This window comes from Moschus berezovskii, chromosome 17 (genome assembly GCF_049115385.1).
Source record: "Moschus berezovskii isolate FMDL1 chromosome 17, NW_MosBer_1.0, whole genome shotgun sequence".
Classification (NCBI taxonomy): domain Eukaryota; kingdom Metazoa; phylum Chordata; class Mammalia; order Artiodactyla; family Moschidae; genus Moschus; species Moschus berezovskii.
This window is the reverse complement of record NC_142476.1, coordinates 58,277,887-58,296,890: the sequence shown is the minus strand read 5'-3', so window position 1 is coordinate 58,296,890 and position 19,004 is coordinate 58,277,887. Positions and strand designations below refer to the sequence as shown.

General features: G+C 36.5%; 1 protein-coding gene and 1 non-coding gene across 14 annotated transcripts in view; one reads left to right on the top strand and one right to left on the bottom strand.

The window, feature by feature from the left end:
- Positions 1-7,259, top strand: part of CEP170 (centrosomal protein 170) — a 137,078-nt gene extending 129,819 nt beyond the window's left edge. For 12 of the 13 annotated variants that reach the window (XM_088845495.1, XM_055419716.2, XM_055419715.2 and 9 more), the window contains 4 exons: positions 124-212; positions 3,560-3,653; positions 4,378-4,429; positions 6,047-7,259. In XM_088845495.1, the coding sequence (XP_088701621.1) occupies positions 124-212; positions 3,560-3,653; positions 4,378-4,429; positions 6,047-6,336 (525 nt within the window). In that variant the 3' untranslated portion in view covers positions 6,337-7,259. The remainder of the gene's footprint in view (positions 1-123; positions 213-3,559; positions 3,654-4,377; positions 4,430-6,046) is intronic. The other variant, XM_055419711.2, reaches the window with a different exon arrangement.
- Positions 7,260-12,916: 5,657 nt separating this feature from the next.
- Positions 12,917-13,057, bottom strand: LOC129551820 (small nucleolar RNA SNORA79). The gene has a single exon (XR_008685138.1). It is a non-coding gene; the product is annotated as a small nucleolar RNA SNORA79 (small nucleolar RNA).
- Positions 13,058-19,004: the final 5,947 nt, after the last annotated feature.

Genomic DNA, 19,004 nt, shown 5'->3' with positions numbered 1-19,004 from the left:
AGTTTTATTAAAATTAGCATAAATATGAAATGCCCCTAAATATAGTGAGTTGTGACCATTCTTGGTGATTATCTGATACAGAGGTAGTATTTTAATGTCTGTTCTTCCCTTTCCATGTTTCAGGTCATGGGAGATAATCTGTTGCTCTCATCCGTCTTTCAGTTCTCTAAGAAGATAAGACAGTCTATAGATAAAACAGCTGGAAAGATCAGGTACTGTGTCATTACTCAGACATCCTTGCTTCTATAAAAGCAGGTTACTTTCCTTTCTAGTAAATTTTGAAGGATGACCTATATACCTAAATTTTACATGGCCTTAGTCAAAAAGTAGGTGAAGTGAGCAGGCTAGAGGATAATGAGAAATGACATTGGAGAGACAAGGAAGGACCAGTTTGGGCAGAACTTGTTTAAGGAGTTTGGACTTTATCGTTAAAAAGCCATAGAAAGTTAATACATCAACTGCTTATCTTTATATATGTGTGTGTATATATATATGTAAAGAGTTTTAATATTTTATTATCATCTTGCCTCTCTCTCAGGATGTACACATGCCACTTAGGAAAACATAAAATTAAGGAGGAAAAAACCCAGTGTGTCTGATAATAGCACTTGGTCTGAGATTTAATTATCAAATGTTACCAGTTTCATTGGTTTGGGGAGATTGGTTTGTTTAATACACCAGTATTATCCATAGAGACACCATGTAAGTCTCCTCATGTGGTCATGTGACCTAGCAACAGGAAAAGCTTGAGGCCTCCTTACCTATAAATGGGAATCCCATATTATTTCATCCTACCTGCCGAAATACATGCCTTTTTTCCTCAGTAACTGAGCCTTCATCCAGTTATTTATTCATTCAGTAGATCTTCATAGAGTACCTGCCTTATACCATTCTCTTCTGTTGATTCCTTACCACAGAGTATCTTTCTCAGTCTGCGTTGAATTAACTCATCCCTAGTTTGCTCTCGAAGAAAAAATTTTGTAGTTTAGACATTTAATTAAAATTGTGACCATTAAACACATTGATGGTTAGTTGGTTGATTTTGTTGTCTCAGAAATTTGACAGAATTTAGGAAGTATAAAAAATAAATATTTTTTTAATGTTAATTTGTTGCCTTCAGTTTGAGTGTTGAGTTTTGCTATGTGTGAAGCACTGTGACAGGCTCTGTGGAAGACAATAAGAAAGATAAAACATGCTCCCTACTGTTAAGGTCTTACAATCTAGTTGACGAATGACAGTGTATATACAGATAACTATGGTACAAGAGAGCACATAATAGATTAGTGCCCAGTTAGAGGTAAGAACAGAGCAAGGATCACCTTCACCCCGGACTGTCAGGGAAGGCTTTGTGGAAGAAGTAATATTCAAAGCTAGATATAATTTTTGGTAAGCAAAATCTAAGGGATAGAGGCCTGAGCCTTTTACACAGATAGTACTAGAATAGTTTGGGAAATGACTGGTCTTTAGGTCTGTACCAGGAGTTATAAACGGAAATGCCTACCCAGACCTATCTAAAACTATCCTGTAAGTTATTCTAATACTTGCTATAGACTCAATTAAAAATATTTATACAACTGTTTTGCAGTATTCTTGTTGGATTCCATGTGAAAGTGCCCCTCAGGGTATGCAGTGTGGCCCTGCATTGGTCAACTCCCAGTTTCCAACCCCTGATTTGCATGGATTGAGGGCCAGTGCTAGAGAATAGATTGTGGGGGGTCTTACAATATGTGCCTAAGACTCTTTTTTACCGAAAGCTACTTTATCAAAAAGGAGTTTTAACTTCATAGTTAAATTATTGAATGAAGTTAGCTTTGGAATTCTGTATATTTTCATGCTGCTGTTTAATCTGACTACTCTTTTGAATTCATTATGTAATATGAAGATCAGTTGAAAGCCCTGATTGTTTCTGAAAGATCTATAATGACCTTTGCACAAAACCATTTAATTTCTAACCATTATGATCTGGTCTGATTTCTTGCTGTAGTTTTCTACTTCCTTAGTGTTTAAGTATTACACTTCACTCCATGAAGCCAAAATTACAATTGGCTTTATAAACCTGCAGCACAGTATTTACAAATTGTCTTTAAGTTTTTTATCACTTTAGTGGCTTAGAACTTCAGGGACGTGTGTGTGTATGTGAGAGATTTAGGAATCTCAGGTAGCATTTTTACCAAAGATGAAATATATGTATGGCTTAACAATTTGAAAAAGCACTAACATTGTACTCAGTAACCATCTTCTGGCAAAATTCAGTGAGTTTTCAGGATGGCTAAGCACAGACTCATGAAATAGTCATTTTTTTCTTACTTTCACCAATCCTAAGGCTTTCAGTACTCTTTTAGAGAGCACACAATAATTTCTCAGGCCTTAATTTCACGGTCGTTAGGATAACAGCTCCTAGATAGCTAGAAAGGATACTTAGTCTTTGGGGTGTAGAAATTTTAACAGTAGAGCAGAAGAGTATTCTCTTTTAGGATTCTGGATCCATCGTTGCCTTTTTTAGCATGATTATTTGTAATTGTAGATGTTCCAGACTTGGAATTTGACATTGATGAATTTGGTATTGACTTGATATTGATGAGTTTCATGTTTTTAAATAAGTTGAACCTGGCATATTGAATTGTGAAGAAATACAAATAAAAATGTAATTTAGTTTTACTACATAAATACTGATCAACTTCGAATAGTAATACTTTTACTGTACTTTCTTGTACAGTATTGGTTATTGTATAAGGCAGTTAACCTAGATTTCGAGCCCAAAGAAGAAATTCAAATAGAAACTAAAAAGGTACCTAGTATTTACAACTCTCTAAAGCTGCTGGATCATGTCTTCTAGATTGAAGAGAGAGATACCACATTTGAAAGACAAGTCAGAATTTTGTGACACTTTGTTTTATAAGATGCCTGAAATTAATTTTGAGCATTGGATCTTTATTGACAATTGTTTTTGTCAAAAAGATAGTTTCTTAACTCTTAACAGGTTATTATGTAAAATATACTAACATGAATTAGCATTTTTAAAGAAAAGAAGCATAAGTACTCTATTATAATTTTCAACCTGTGAAATTACATACACACTTCGATCAGTTACTAAGAAGCCTTTTTCTGTTTAAAGAGGTCCTAACAGACTCAATTGCTTATACTTAATTCAGCCTGTTTTCATCTTAAATTTACCTTATATTTATACTGCATATGTTCTGTATGAAACAAGTTGTATTTTTGTTAAAAGATGGTTATATAAAAATATTAGATAAAATTTTGGGGCTATATTGTCATCTACATTTGTTTTATATTTGGTTCTCAATAAAGAATGAGATAAATACTAAATCGTTTTTATGTGTCCATTTGTAGCTAGTCAGTTACTTTTTTAGTACAGATATCTCACATAAATGAGTTTATTGTTAATATTGGCTCAGTGTTTAATTCACAGTTCATGTAACACTTAGTGGTATTTTTAATTCTTGTTTAGTTTTGAAAAGATATATTGTTTTTGTATTATCATTAAAAATGTGATGTTTTAAAAATATTAAATGTAAAAAGCTTATTTTTTAATTTATAGAATATTATTTAAAGACAAAGATCGGAATTGGGATGAAATAGAAAGCAAGTTAAGAGCTGAAAGTGAAGTCCCTATTGTGAAAACCTCAAGCATGGTATGGTAATATTTCTTGAATATTAAAACATTTTTTAAAAGGTTTTATGTTCAGGGAATGATATGCTGATTTTTTAACTGTTCATTTATTTCATTTATAAAGGAAGATATAAGAGCACAAATTTGGGAAACTTTATGCTTTCTCTTGTCTGTCACAGGGTTTTAAAGTGTTGACTGCTTCAAAGTTTTAGAGGGTGTGGAGGAACCTTTTATGTTTCTTACTATTAATATACTCCTGTTCTTATAATAATTATATGTTATAAATAAGCAATTTTGAAATAAGAGCGAACTCAAATGTAAGTTGACATGAGTCACTTCTGTTTACTTAACAGATTGCTTTGTCTTCTCCAGAATTTGTGCAGGTTTTTATTATTCAGGAAATCATCCTAAAATTGAGGTGGCAGTTTGTACATTTTCCATAGAAAATCCTTAAGCAGTTTTTACAGTTGTTGCAAGATTGATCAATATATCTTTGCATATACAGTATTATTATCTAACTTTTCATCTTTTATTACTATCTCACTGAAAAGAATTCTGCTTCACTATTAACAATTTTAAAATTCAAATCTTTTTACTGAATATCATAATTATTTCATATCCTGTTGCTACAGATTGGGGCCATGTCAGTAATATTAAGGACACCAAATAAAATTAGTGTAAGGTTTGTTGCTTATCAGATAAAAATGTTTTAATTAAGTTAATTCTTGTCATTGCTTTCCCTACAGGAGATTTCTTCTATCTTACAGGAGCTAAAAAGAGTTGAAAAGCAGCTACAAGGTAAATTTACTACTGATTAAGTATAAAGAGCTAACAATTTTAGAACAAGTACATCCTAAGTGATAATTCTAAAATACTACTAATTATTTGAACACTATTTGATTAAGTGTAATGATGTATGAATAAAGATACAAAGTTCTGTGTATTCAAATTATTCATAAAAAGAAAGTATAAATAATTAAAAATATAATTCATAGTATTATATAGTATCTATTATTTGTATCTATATAGTATATACAATATAGATTGTATTGTATATCTATACTGTATAGTATCTATTATTTGTATATATATTTATAAATTATAGTATATAAAAAATATGTAAAATAATATATTAAGATGTGTATATGCAGCTGAAAATGCTTGTTGACAATTAGCACTGTTTACTTGATTTGATAATTCTTAAATTATATTTGTGGTACAACCCATATGAACTAATAATGGTTTTATAAGTCATAATGATCATTTGGATGTACCACAAGAAGTGAGTGCACCTTGGACACAGGGACCAGAAGAGGGAGTAGAGAAGAAAAAGAGACTGTTGGCCTCCTCAGCTTTAAGAGGAACATTGTTTTTGGTGGGTGTCAGATCTTTAATTATGCACTTAGGCCTATGTGTATTTTGACCCACAAGTCCCCAGTGGTAAAACAGGCAGATTCCAGAGTTGGTTGCTAATTTTACTCAGTATTTGTTTGAATTATCATAGGCATTATGTGTTGGTCCTGGCTAAGTGGTTCTGAATCTTTTCTCAGCCTCAGCACACCTAAGCGTATACCTCCATGAGGCAAAGTGGCTTGTTTACCTGATTGTTAGCTGGCAGGAGGGAGGATGCTTTTAAAAAGAATCTCTTAAATAATTCTTCTATCTGTGATGCTTCTTTTCCTCAACTCTACTCTCTACCCAATACCACGTTGAAAATCACTGCTAAAGACTTTCCCTTGTCTGCTCAAGGATCTTTTGGATTGAAAGCTGGTCTTTATCTGGCCCTTGCTATGGAGAATGCAAGGTCTGTTTGGCCTGCTGGGGTTGCCATGGAATATGAATATCTAGGCTATGAAGGATTTTTATGGCTCAGTGGTCCATAAATATATACTTGTGCATGGCAAATACCCTAGCATCCTCACCAGGATGAATGACAATATGCTATGGTAGCTTCAGAGTGTGCTATTTGCCTCCTCAATTTTCATGTTACTCTGAACCCCATCTTAGCAACTAATCCCAATTATCTGAGTAAAAAATAAAGCCAGGAGTAGTTTCTTTCAGTCATAACCAGTATTTTCATCATCCTCTTATAATGATTAAAGCATATTTCAAAGAGACCTTTCCTGAATTCCACATCTCCAAATCCTAGTCTTCCAGCAAGTTCAGATGCCTGTGTAAGTAGCCTCCTCAAGGGACCATAGAAAGCTTTCAGGTTTTTATAATCTACGATATAGATGAGGCCCAGAATTACTGAAAGTGGGGTTTTAAATACAGAATTGGAAGGATTAACCAAATTAAAGCTCATATAAATATTAGTAATTGAAATATTATCCAAATCATAAGCAATATTCATATCCAAATTTAGCTGCATCTATAGTTATATCTTTTTCCCTCTATTCCTTTCCTTTCTTTCAGCTATCAATGCTATGATTGACCCGGATGGGACTTTGGAGGCTCTGAACAACATGGGATTTCCCAGTGCTATCTTGCCATCTCCACCAAAACAGAAGTCCAGTCCTGTGAATGACCACAGCAGCCCGGGTCAGACACCGACACTTTGCCAACCAGAAGCTAGGGTTCTTCATCCTGCTGCTGGTGCAGTCTCAGCTGAATTTGAGAATGCCGAGTCTGAGGCTGATTTCAGTATACATTTCAATAGGTTCAACCCCGATGGGGAAGAGGAGGACGTTACAGTACAGGAATGACTTTCTCTTGCTTGTTAAAATAATTACCTGTGGAATGACTAAAATTATTGGAAACAGCATAGTGTTGACTTTTAGCGAAAATAAGACAGCTTGGTCAACTGTAATCTTGTTATCTCTGTCTTCTTAATTTTATTTATTTATTTTTTATCTATAACGTGGAGCCATAGTAATCCTTTCGAACCATTGAGATGACCATTTGATGCACATAGAGGAAAAATTAGATTGTGAAAGTTTCACATTTTGTGATTTTTATGATTTTCAAATTGAATTAGATAATTGCATCTTTTCCCTTCATAGATCTTTGTTTTTTTTTCTTTAAGCCACGCTGTGACCTACAAGCAAACTAAATACCCAACCTTTCTGACCCCCATGTCTCCTGTGCCAAGCTGCTCCCTGAAATGGACTTGCTCTTCGTCTGTACAGATTTGTTAAACACTTATATTTGCTTCTTAATAATAGGATTTATATTAGTATTCATTACCATTGGATACAATGACATATTGCTCTCCACAGTCAAAACTGACCTTTCAGAACAGTCCTTCTTGTGTTCTAAAATTTTCCAACATATATGTGATTTATATAACTTCGTTGCTGCGTAAATTGTCTTAGGGTTTATGGAAATGAACTATTATGTTTGCACTAAGATTTGCTGGGAGTGGTAGGTGGACCTATCTATATATCAATAAGGACTAACCATCATTTTTTGTATATAGGAGATTGATAATTGTATTTGTTTTAACCCCACAGTGTTTTACTCCACTTTCAAAAAGATCAATTTGGCACTTTTTTCCCTTTTTTTTTTTTTTTTTTTTTAGTGAAAGTAAGATTTTGTCTCATTTTAGGGCAAATGATAAGTAGAAGGATTAAACTAGGCAGATAGGTTATAGGTGGAGTCTATTTTTAAAACTAAGAACACGTATACAGGTCCTGTGTTACCAAGTTTATATGTGACAGTTGAAAGAATTTTTCCCTTGAAATGATCATGAGATTAAAATTTTGGGCATTAGGAAACTTGGAGAACCGGTAGTCATAAGATTAGTAGATAGTTTTACTCCCAAGCGATGAACTGCTTCTGTGTGTTTCCCCGTAGGACCCAATAGTAAATCCTGTCTCAGTCGTACACATTTATAAGGACCCTACAAGATGACGACCAAGGCTTCGGGCCTGTGCTAAACAGGAAGCTTATGAAAAGTATCTTCTATTAACTTGTTTTTTCTCTCTTTTCAGTAAGTTCACATTTGGATAAGTTTAAAAAGAAAGTAATTATCTTTATGTTTCCAGAACACTATAATTTTGGGTAATTCTTAATTCAGTTAAATATTATTAGTAGACCTGGATTTTTGAAACCCTTGATCCCATCAGTTTATAAAGATTAAAGCTGCAACTTTTGCAAATTTCATGAAATATTCTTTAATATTTTGGCAATAATCCTGTACTACATTTATTTTAAGAAAGTAACTGTTGAATTCAATGGCAAGCCACTCCAGTACTCTTGCCTAGAAAATCCCGTGGATGGAGCAGCCTGGTAGGCTGCAGTCCATGGGGTCGCTAAGGGTCGGACACGACTGAGCAACTTTACTTTCACTTTTCACTTTCACACATTGGAGAAGGAAATGGCAACCCACTCCAGTGTTCTTGCCTGGAGAATCCCAGGGACGGGGGAGCCTGGTGGGCTTCCGTCTATGGGATCACACAGAGTCGGACACGACTGAAGTGACTTAGCAGCAGCAACTGTTGAATTCAAAAGTTTACAGGATTTTTTAAAATCCTGTACTGTTGGACCAGTTAATAAAGATGAAAAAAAAAAAAAGGAACAAAAAACCTGTTTTTAGAGACATAGAAACAAAAGTCTGTTATATAATGGATCTCATTATTTTTCTTTAAATTAAAAAAAAAAGCAAATGAACTGTTCTCCTTGTAAAGCTAAATTCCCCATTCTGTCTAATAAAGGAAGACTGAAAAAATGGTTTTAAAGAGCATGAATGGAAAGATACAGTTGCTTTGAAGGAATAAATGAAATGTTAAAACAGGGTTGATCCATTTGAAGAAAGAGTAGAAAAAATTAATCACCACCCTTCATCTTTGTTTAATGTTTGGGTACTGATGATATCAACATGGAAGTAGAAGGTAAGGATTTGTTTAGGAAAATATTAGCATCTATTCTACTTACATTATCATTTAAGTGTTTACACAGTTTTGTTCAATTACAAACATTTGGCCTTTTACTATGTTATTTTTATTTTGTATGAATACATTATTCTCCTTATTTATTTTTGTTACCTTTATTACTTATGTTATTTTGTTATGCATTTACAACTCCATTTTTAAATAAAGTGTTTCTGGAACTTTATGCAATTGATTGTACATTTTATTCTATCATCTGAATTGCTAATACTTCATCAATTTATCAAATAACTCTATATAATTTTCCAAGGTTAAGCAAAAAAAGTTCTTCAGTTTACTTAATATGTGATAACTGTAAAACTCCTACTCTTTTGAGCTAAAGAAGAAAATATTTTCTTAGCAAATTATAGTAAATACAATTCTCTTAGCTTAATAATCTAATGTATATATAGATAGATATTTATATATGTATTCGATTCCTGGGTCAGGAAGATCCCTTGGGAAAGGGAATGGCAACTCTAGTATTCTTGCCTGGAGAATTGCATCGACAGAGAAGCCTGGTCTACTCTTTGCAAGCCCATGGACTGTAGCCCGTGGTGCCCCATGGGTGACACTAGTGGTAAAGAACCTGTCTGCCAACACAGGAGACATGAGACATGAGTTTGATATCTGGGTCAGAAAGATCCCCTGGAGGGGGGCATGACAATCCCATGGACAGAGGAGTCTAATGGGCTACAGTCCATAGGGTCTCAAAGAGTCCGACATGACTGAAGCATCTTAGCACACACGCACACACAGATATTTATACATGCACAGCCTTTCTTTGTTGCTGGCATGGAATCATCAGGAAGCTTTATAACTGATATATTTGGGGAACAAAGAATAAATTTAAAATACATCTTAAATTTAAGAACTATCCATTTGGACTCATTTGTACCCAAGAGTCTTAAATATCTCCCTGTTACTGTTACTCTATTTCGCAAGTTTTTTCAGTTCAGTTCAGTCGCTCAGTCGTGTCCGACTCTCTGCGACCCCATGAATCACAGCATGCCAGGCCTCCCTGTCCATCACCAACTTCCGGAGTTCACTCAAATTCATGTCCACAGAGTCGGTGATGCCATCCAACCATCTCATTCTCGGTTGTCCCCTTCTCCTCCCACCCTCAACCTTTCCCAGCATCAGAGTCTTTTCCAGTGAGTCAACTCGTCGCCTGAGGTGGCCAAAGTATTGCAGTTTCAGCTTCAGCATCAGTCCCTCCAATGAACACCCAGGATCGATCTCCCTTAGAATGGACTGTTTGGATCTCCTTGCGGTACAAGGGACTCTCAAGAGTCTTCTCCAACACCACAGTTCAAAAGCATCAGTTCTTCGGCGATCAGCTTTCTTCACAGTCCAACTCTCACATCCATACATGACCACGGGAAAAACCATAGCCTTGACTAGACGGACCTTGGTTGGCAAAGTAATGTCTCTGCTTTTTAATATATTATCAAGGTTGATCATAACTTTCCTTCCAAGGAGTAAGCGTCTTTTAATTTCATGGCTGCAATCAGCATCTGCAGTGATTTTGGAGCCCAAAAAAATAAAGTCTGACACTGTTTCCACTGTTTCCCCATCTATTTCCCATGAAGTGATGGGACCAGATGCCATGATCTTTGTTTTCTGAATGTTGCGCTTCAAGCCAACCTTTTCACTCTCCTCTTTCACTTTCATCAAGAGGCTTTTGAGTTCCTCTTCACTTTCTGCTATAAGGGTAGTGTCATCTGCATATCTGAGATTATTGATATTTCTCCCAGCAATCTTGATTCCAGCTTGTACTTCTTCCAGCCCAGCTTTCCTCATGATGTACTCTACATATAAGTTAAATAAGCAAGGTGACAATAAACAGCCTTGACGCGCTCCTTTTCCTATTTGGAACCAGTCTGTTCCATGTACAGTTCTGACTGTTGCTTCCTGACCTGCATACAGGTTTCTCAAGAGGCAGGTCAGGTGGTCTGGGATTCCCATCTCTTTCAGAATTTTCCACAGTTTATTGTGATCCACACAGTCAAAGGCTTTGGCATAGTCAACGAAGCAGAAATAGATGCTCTTCTGGAACTCTCTTGCTTTCTCCATGATCCAGCGGATGTTGGCAATTTGATCTCTGGTGCCTCTGCCTTTTCTAAAACCTGCTTGAACATCTGGGAGTTCACGGTTCACATATTGCTGAAGACTGACTTGGAGAATTTTGAGCATGACTTTACTAGCATGTGAGATGAGTGCAATTGTGCGGTAGTTCAAGTTTTTTAGGCTTTCCATAATCTGGCTCTTTGCTTATGTGTCTGTGTACAGCTGATACAGACTCTCCACCCTGAGACAATGTGGAGCTTCTGCATCACTCTGTGTACTTGCTTCTTCCTCCCCTTCCTTCCTGCTTATGCATATTCCTTCCATTCTTCAGAGTTCCACTGAGCTCTTCATAAAGCTTCCCTCCCTTGACTGGGCCACAGTAAAGGGTTGTGTCGTACTTATATTTTCCCCTTCTCTTCTCCCACTACATACACAGTTTTCTTCCTTCTAAATTAATAATTTTATTTCCTGGATAAACTGTACTTAAAAATATCTGTGTGTTTTGTTTCCTTTGTCTGTCTTTGATTTTGCTTGTCATCTATGTCTCTGCCTGACAGGATCCTAACTTTTGAAGGAAAAATAGAAGCTTGGGATCCAGACTCTTTCCTCACTAGATAAAAATGTGTTTCTCTGTCTTCTGATCTGCAGGAGGAAAGAATCTTAATATCCAAGAAATCTCTTCCAACCCAAGTGGTCTGTGACTTCAAAATAGTTAGCCATCCTGTTTTTCTTCAGAAAAATACCCCAGGTCATATTTATTCAACAACCGTGGACTAGGCACTGAAGTTACTGTAGGCAAGCAAATAAATGATTGCCTTCACACACCTTCTATTCTGGAGTAGGGAAACAGATAATAGAAACTAAAAATTAGTTAAGTTGATATAAGATGGAGTAATCACATTCTCCTTTACCCTCCCAGTGGATTACTTATATTGCTGTCTCCCTAGTTTCTTAAAAGTGCATACTGCTCAACAAATGATTCAGTTAAATGCTTTTTATTTGGGTTTTGGGGAACATTTTGTAATCTGACTCAACCTCCATGCTTTTCCTCCGTTCCCCTCTTTGGTGTAGTTAAGACCCATAGTCTCTCTCTCTCTCTTTTACTGAAGTGTATTTGATTTACAATGTTGTGTTACTCTCAGGTGTGCAGCAAAGTGAATCAGTTATACATGTGCCCACTCTTTAAGATTCTTTTCCCATTTCGGCCATTACAGAGTATGGAGTAGCATTCCCTGTGCTGTATAGCAGGTTCTTCTCAGGTATCTATTTTATAAACAGAAATGTGTCTCTCATCCCCAACCTCCCAATTTATCTGTCCCCTTCCTTATTCCCTAGGTGTAAGTCTGTTCTCTACATCTGTGACTGCTTCAGTTTTGTGAATTAGATTCTTTTGTACCCTTTTTTTGTATTCTACATACAAGTGATACCATATGATATTTTATTTCTGTGTCTGATTTCACTCAATATGTCCATCTCTGGGTCCATCAGTGTTGCTGCAAATGGCATTCTTTTGTTCCTTTTTTATCCATTCCGTTCAGTTGCTCAGTCATGTCCGACTCTTTGTGACCCCGTGGACTGTAGCCTACCAGGCTTCTCCGTCCATGGGATTCTCCAGGCAAGAATACTGGAGTGGGTTACCATTTCCTTCTCCAGGGGATCTTCCCGACCCAGGGATCGAACCCGGGTCTCCCGCATTGGAGGCAGACGCTTTAACCTCTGAGCCACCAGGGAAGCCCTTGTTCCTTTTTTATGGCTGAGTAATATTTCATTGTCTGTATATACCACATCTTTATCCATTCCTCTGTCCATGGACATTTAGTTTTCCATGTTCTGACTGTTGTAAATAGTGTGGCAGTGAACATTGAGATGCATGTATCTTTCTGAATTATGGTTTTTTCCAGGCAAATGCCTACTAGCGGGATTGCTGAGTCATATGGTAGTTCTGTTTTTAGGTTTTTAAGGAACCTCTGTACTGTTCTGCATAGAGGCTGTACCAATTTACATACTCACAGTGTTGCTGCTAATGCTGCTGCTGCTGCTAAGTCACTTCAGTCGTGTCCGACTCTGTGTGATCCCATAGACGGAAGCCCACCAGGCTCCCCGTCCCTGGGATTCTCCAGGCAAGAACACTGGAGTGGGTTGCCATTTCTTTCTCCAGTGTGTGAAAGTGAAGTCGCTCAGTCATGTCCGACCCATAGCGACCCCACGGACTGCAGCCTACCAGGCTCCTCCATCCATGGGATTTTCTAGGCAAGAGTACTGGAGTGGCTTGCCATTGCCTTCTCCACAGGGGGGTTCTTTTCTCCATATCCCCTCCAGCATTTATTGTTTATAGATTTTTTTCTTAAACTGTGTGACTCCACAAAAATCAGAAGGCACTAGAAAACAGCCAAGCCATCCTCATGGTGCCCTGAGGGAAGACATGTCAGCTTAGATATATGATGATCCCACCACCTAAGACTCCATGCAGTGAGAGGAACAGCCATGAAATGTTTGGATACTTTTTGATGATGGCATTCTGACTAATGTGAGGTGATAGCTCATTTGATTTATAATTTTCTAGTAATTAGTAATGTTGGAGTATCTTTTCATGTGATTTTTGGGCATCAGTATGTCTTCTTTGGAGAATTAGCTATCTAAATGTTCCACCATTGTTTAATTGGGTTGTTTTTGTTTATATTGAGCTGCATGAGCTGTTTGTATATTTTAGAGATTAATCCTTTGTCAGTTGCTTCATTTGCACATATTTTCTCCCATTTTAAGGGTTGTTTTTCTGTTATGGTTTCCTTTGCTGTGCAAAATCTTTTATGTTTAATTAGACCCATTTGTTTGTTTTTTATTTTTATTCTAGGAAGTGGATCAAAAAAAAAAAAAAAAGATCTTGCTGCAGTTTATGTTACAGTGTTCTACCCATGTTTTCCTCTGAGTGTTTTATAGAGGATCTATGAAAATGTATCTGATCTTACATTTAGGTCTTTAGTCCATTTTGAGTTTATTTTTCCTTGTGGTGTTGAGGAGTGTTCTAATTTCGTTCTTTGACATGTAGCTGTCCAGTTTTTCATAGAAGAGACTATCTTTTCTTCATTGTATAGTTATACCTCCTTTGTCACAGATGAATTGACCATTGGTGAATGGATTTATCTCTGGCTTTCTATACAGTTCCACTGATCTATATTTCTGATTTTGTGCCAGTATCATACTGTTTTAATGACTGTAGCTCTGTAGTATAGTCTGAAGTCAGGGAGCTTATTTCACCCAGCTCTTTTTTTATTTCTGAAGATTGCTTGGGCTGTTCATGGTCTTTTGTGTTTCCATAAAATTGTAAAATTTTCTTCTAATTCTATCAAAAATGCCACTGATAATTTGATAGGGTTTGCACTGAAATTGTAGATTGCTTTGGGTAGTTTAGTCATTTTCACAATGTTCTTCCAGTCCAATAACATGGTATATTTCTCCATCTGTTTGTGTCATCTTTTATTTCTTTCATCAGTATCTTATAGTTTTCTGAGTACAGGTCTTTTATCTCCTTAGGTAGGCTTATTCCTTAGTATTTCATTCTGTTTGTTGCAATAGTAAATGAAGTTGTTTCCATAATTTCTCTCTCTGACCTTTCATTGTTAGTATATAGGAATGCAGGAGTTTTCTGTCCATTAATGTTGTATTCTACAGCTTTACCAGATTCATTGATGAGCTCTGGTAGTTTTCTGGTGTCATCGTCATACATAGAAAATCCTAAAAATGCTCGCTCCCAGAAGACCCAGAATGTCTTGATTTACGTGAAAGTCACTTTCATTATATCACACAATTTAACACTGGATTTTAGATAGATGTGAGGCAGCTTCTTCAGTGCTGTGCTTTTGCTGCTGGATCCCAGAGGGACCCCATTAGGCTGATGAATTCTAGCTGAAGTTGCATGCAAATTCTTGAAGAAATTATTTCAAGGCACTTCCTCAATTTAGAGAAATCCACGTTTGCTTTATTTGGATATTGGAATGACCAGGACATTGGAAGTCTACTGAAAGAATATTGAACTCTCTTGCCCTCAATTCAGACTTGGTTAACATCTTTCTGGCCTTTCTGTTCCCTACTCCCTCCCTTCTTCCAAGTGTGGTGTGTGAGCTTCATACCTCCCTTTTCTTGCATCTTCACCGTAAGGAAAACCTCCATGCTGGCTCCACTCAATCTGTCTAGCACATTTCACTACCTGGAACTGATTTTTATTGAACATTTGGTGTTCTTTTTTTGGTATCTGTATACATACTGAAATGTTCAACAAGCATTTGTTAATTGATTGTGGTCTTTTTAGAGTTATTACTATTACAACTTTATTCCTCTTATGCTACTGTGAGATCTAACCTCAAACTGAAGTATGAAAATTCTTTGAATTTTGAGGCATGGTATAATTAGATCTCAAAATGTTAGACATTATGTAACTAAACTACCTCATCCATATTTGAAGTTTGAGGCTGAAACAAATAACTCATGCTGAGTGAGAGATTATTATTTTTCCAGCCAGTATATTAAATATTTACATGTATTATCTCTCTTAATCCTCAATAAAAAACTATAATAAGAAAACATTATTTATATATTAAAGGAACTGAGGCTTTCTGACGTTACGTATATTCAGCAGCCCAATTGAGATTTAATCAAGATCTCTTTAACTTGACAACAGAGGACAAGATGGTTGGATGGAATCACCAACTCAATGAACATGAGTCTGAGCAAGCTCTGGAAGATGGTGATGGACAGGGAAGCCTGGCGTGCTGCAGTCCATGTGGTCACAAAGAGACACAACTGAGCGACTGAACAACAGCAACAACTTTAACTTGAAAATCCAAATTCTTTGTGACCACCCTCTGCTGGCTCTTTACCCAGCAGACAACTTGTACAGCCTGGATAAGTCAGTGTCCTGTTCCTTTTCTTCAGTGCTTTGTCTCAGGTCAGTGACCACAAGTTTGAGGAGGTTATTGGGTCCTTCCTCTACTTTGGGGTAGAATTCATTGAGCTGGGGATCCTAATAAACTTTTCCAATGGTAACAAGTAATGACCAAATGTTATGAATGACTTCCTTACCTGTAACACAAATCCCTTGAAAGAGATTATGAACTGTCTCCTAGAAATCTGGATATTGAGTTCTTCAGGGAGAATGCTATCAAGAACCATGTCAAGTTATGAGACGACTCTTGCTCTACTCTTGGTTTTAAAGATACAAAACCCAGGGCTGAAAATACGGAATTGCTGTCTAGTGAGTCCATATCAGACCTGTGACTAGAGAGCTGCCTCAAGCTATTCATTACTTCTAAGCAAGGCAAACTGGAGAAAAGGAAATACACTTTGAACCAACAGAGAATGACCCTGAAGCTTTATTAGAGACAAAACATGGATGGAGTGCAGCAAGAGCTGTTCTTTCCTCCCAGAAAAAGATAACACAGTCTTAACCTTATAATCAATTATAAGAGGGCCTCCTGTGCCAACTATGAGGATAGGGGCTGTTGGATTTTCTCTGGATAAGAAAAGAATTTCTGCCAAATTTGAAGTGTAGAAATGTGTAAATGTTTTAATTTTATATATATGCACAAATATATATACATATATAATTCATATGTATACATATACATAATGCATATATAAAATTTTAGATCTTATATATTATCTATACATATCTCTCTGTGTGTGTGTAGTGTTCACTAGACATTGCACCTTTGGTTATCCATTTATTTCAATTTTCAAAAATTCTTAATGGAAAAAATTTCAGTTCTCTGGAAGACTATAAAAGTCACCTGGAACAGTTCTTTGCTCAAAAAGATAAAAAGTTTTGGAAAGATGGAATTATGAAGTTGCCTGGGAAATGTCAGAAGACAGTGGGACAAAACATTCATTACATTGTTCAATAAAGTTCTCAGTGAAAATGAAAAGTGTGTCTCTTATTTTTACTTAAACTGAAGGGACTTCTTGGCCAACCCAATAATAAAGTTGACAGAATTAAGACTAGTTGAAGAGATGTAAATGTGGGAAGATGATATAATATTTTTTAGAGTTTTGAATGTTAAACCGTGAATGAGTGCTGGCAAAAAAGATGGAAATTCTTGGAAGTTCAGGCCTAGATAAGAGTCTTTTCCAAAGATTTCTGGGAGGAAGGCGTGAGCACAGGTCAGAGCTAGTAGGAAGAAATGGTAAAAAGAATGGGTTTTTAGAACTTGGTGGGCATGTGTTTCAATTTCTATTCTTGGGACTTCCCTGGTGTTTCAGTGTCGGAAGACTCCACGCCCCCAATGCAGGAGACACAAGTGTAATCCCTGGTTATAGAACAAAATCCCACATGCTGCAACTAGGAGTTTGTATGCCATAACTAAAGATCCCACATGCCACAACTAAGATTCAGAGAAGCAAAAAATAAAAAATCCCTAGTTACTACATACGAGCTCTTAAGCAAGTTGGGTAGTCTTTCTGAGATTCAGTTTTTCATTCCTGTAAGGTACAGCTAGTAACACCCAGTTCGTAGGGCTAATGAATAAAATAAATTATAATGTACATAAAACCTTAACACACTGACTAGTACATGTTATGCTCTCTGTATTATGCAGGTAGAAACATCTTCAAAGCAGATACAAGCAAGAGAAGGACTGAGTAGTGAGTAGGACTAAGAATTTTAAGAACTTACAGTCAACAGTGCCTAGGTGATCATTAGTAATCTTTGATAGAACAGTAGAGTGAAGATAGTAAAGTTATAATAGTTCCTTTTTTAAACTGGAACTATTTCAGATACATTACGTAAGTCAGGCCGCATTGCTTCAGGTTCAGCTTTATTTGGGTGGTAGTGAAGAAATGGAGGCAGAAAGTTAATGGAAAGAATTGGAATATTTTACTTGGAGAGGAAATATGGCTCTTCACTTTTTTTTAACTCCAAACAACTAACACAGTAGTGATAATACCTCAAAGGCTCAAATAATGTTTGTTCTTAACTAAAACAAAAATACATGTTACTATCATGTGGATTATAATATGTTTTTTAACAAATTTTTAAGACTCCAGACACACTCTGGGTACCAGGCCTTTGCATCACTGTTTCTTCATCTGAGACCATTCTTCCCCAGTTACCAGGCTGGTGCATTTCTTCATTGCATTCGGCTCCGATTTCAGTTCCTCAGATAGACCTTCTCTGAACACCCTCTGGGATAGCCACTCATGCCCTATTACTTTTCAGGGATTGACATTAACATGTTCATAGTATTTATCATCCCCTGACATGCACTTATTTATTTACTTACTAATATATTGTCTGGGCTTCCCTGGTGTCTCAGTTGGTAAATAATCCACCTGCAATGTGGGAGACAAGGATTTGATCCCTGGGTTGGGAAGATGCCCTGGAGGAGGACAAGGCAACCCACTCCAGTATTCTTGCCTGGAGAATCCCATGGACAGAGGAACCTGGCAGGCTACAGTCCATGGCGTCACAAGGAGTCAGATAGCACTGAGAGACTGAGCATAGCACAGTGTATTGTCTATAATCTCTCCCTCAACTAAAATGCACACTCCAAGAGAACACAATTTTTGTTTAATTCACTGCTGTGTGTCTAGTGCCTGTAACAGTAATTAGTGCATTGGCAGTTAATAAGTGATCACACACAGAGATGAATGAATGAACTGAGTAGCTGAAGGGGAAAATGTTATTTTCCTCTCATGATTGTTACTGATCCATTAAAAAAAAAAAACCAATGAACTTTGTATTATTTTGGAAGAGTTTTAGAATTATTTTAAAAGGTACAAAGATAGTACAGAGAATTCTTACCCTCCTCACTTAGTTTTCTCTGTTGTTAACATAACGAAGTTTCAGACTTTACTTGGATTTCACCAGCTTTTCCATTCATGACTTCTTTCTGCTCCAGGAAGCAATCCTGACTGACATTGCATTTAGTCACAGCCTCTTAGCTGGCTCAGGTCTTCAGCAGTGCCTTGGTCTTTGCTTCTTTTTCATGACCTTGACAGTTTCCATGCTGATCCATATCTGAAAGTGTTGACAGAACTTCTACTCTCCATCAAGCTATCCCTCTCTTGCCTCTCTACAATTTACTCGGTTTTAGTGAAGGCTTGGGCTCCTGCCATGAACGGCCTATTTTCATCTGTCTTGTGCAGCCTTATTTCACATATTGGTGAGTAGTCTATAAAGAATGCTTGTGAAAATTTAACTATGTCAGCAAAGAAAATACATATTTTATATAATAGTGGATTCTTTCTGTATTAGAAAGTTTTGCTTGATATTTATGAGAAAGTCTACTCATAGCCTTCTTCCTTTTAAGTCCTGTTTAGTCAATGCTTCTCCTCACTTTTCCTGTAAAGGGGATACATTTCTCAAGGAATAGCATGAGGTTTAAAATTAAGGTAGTTTTTCTCTAACCTGTGGAAAAAAATTTGACTTTGTAAAATTTTACCTG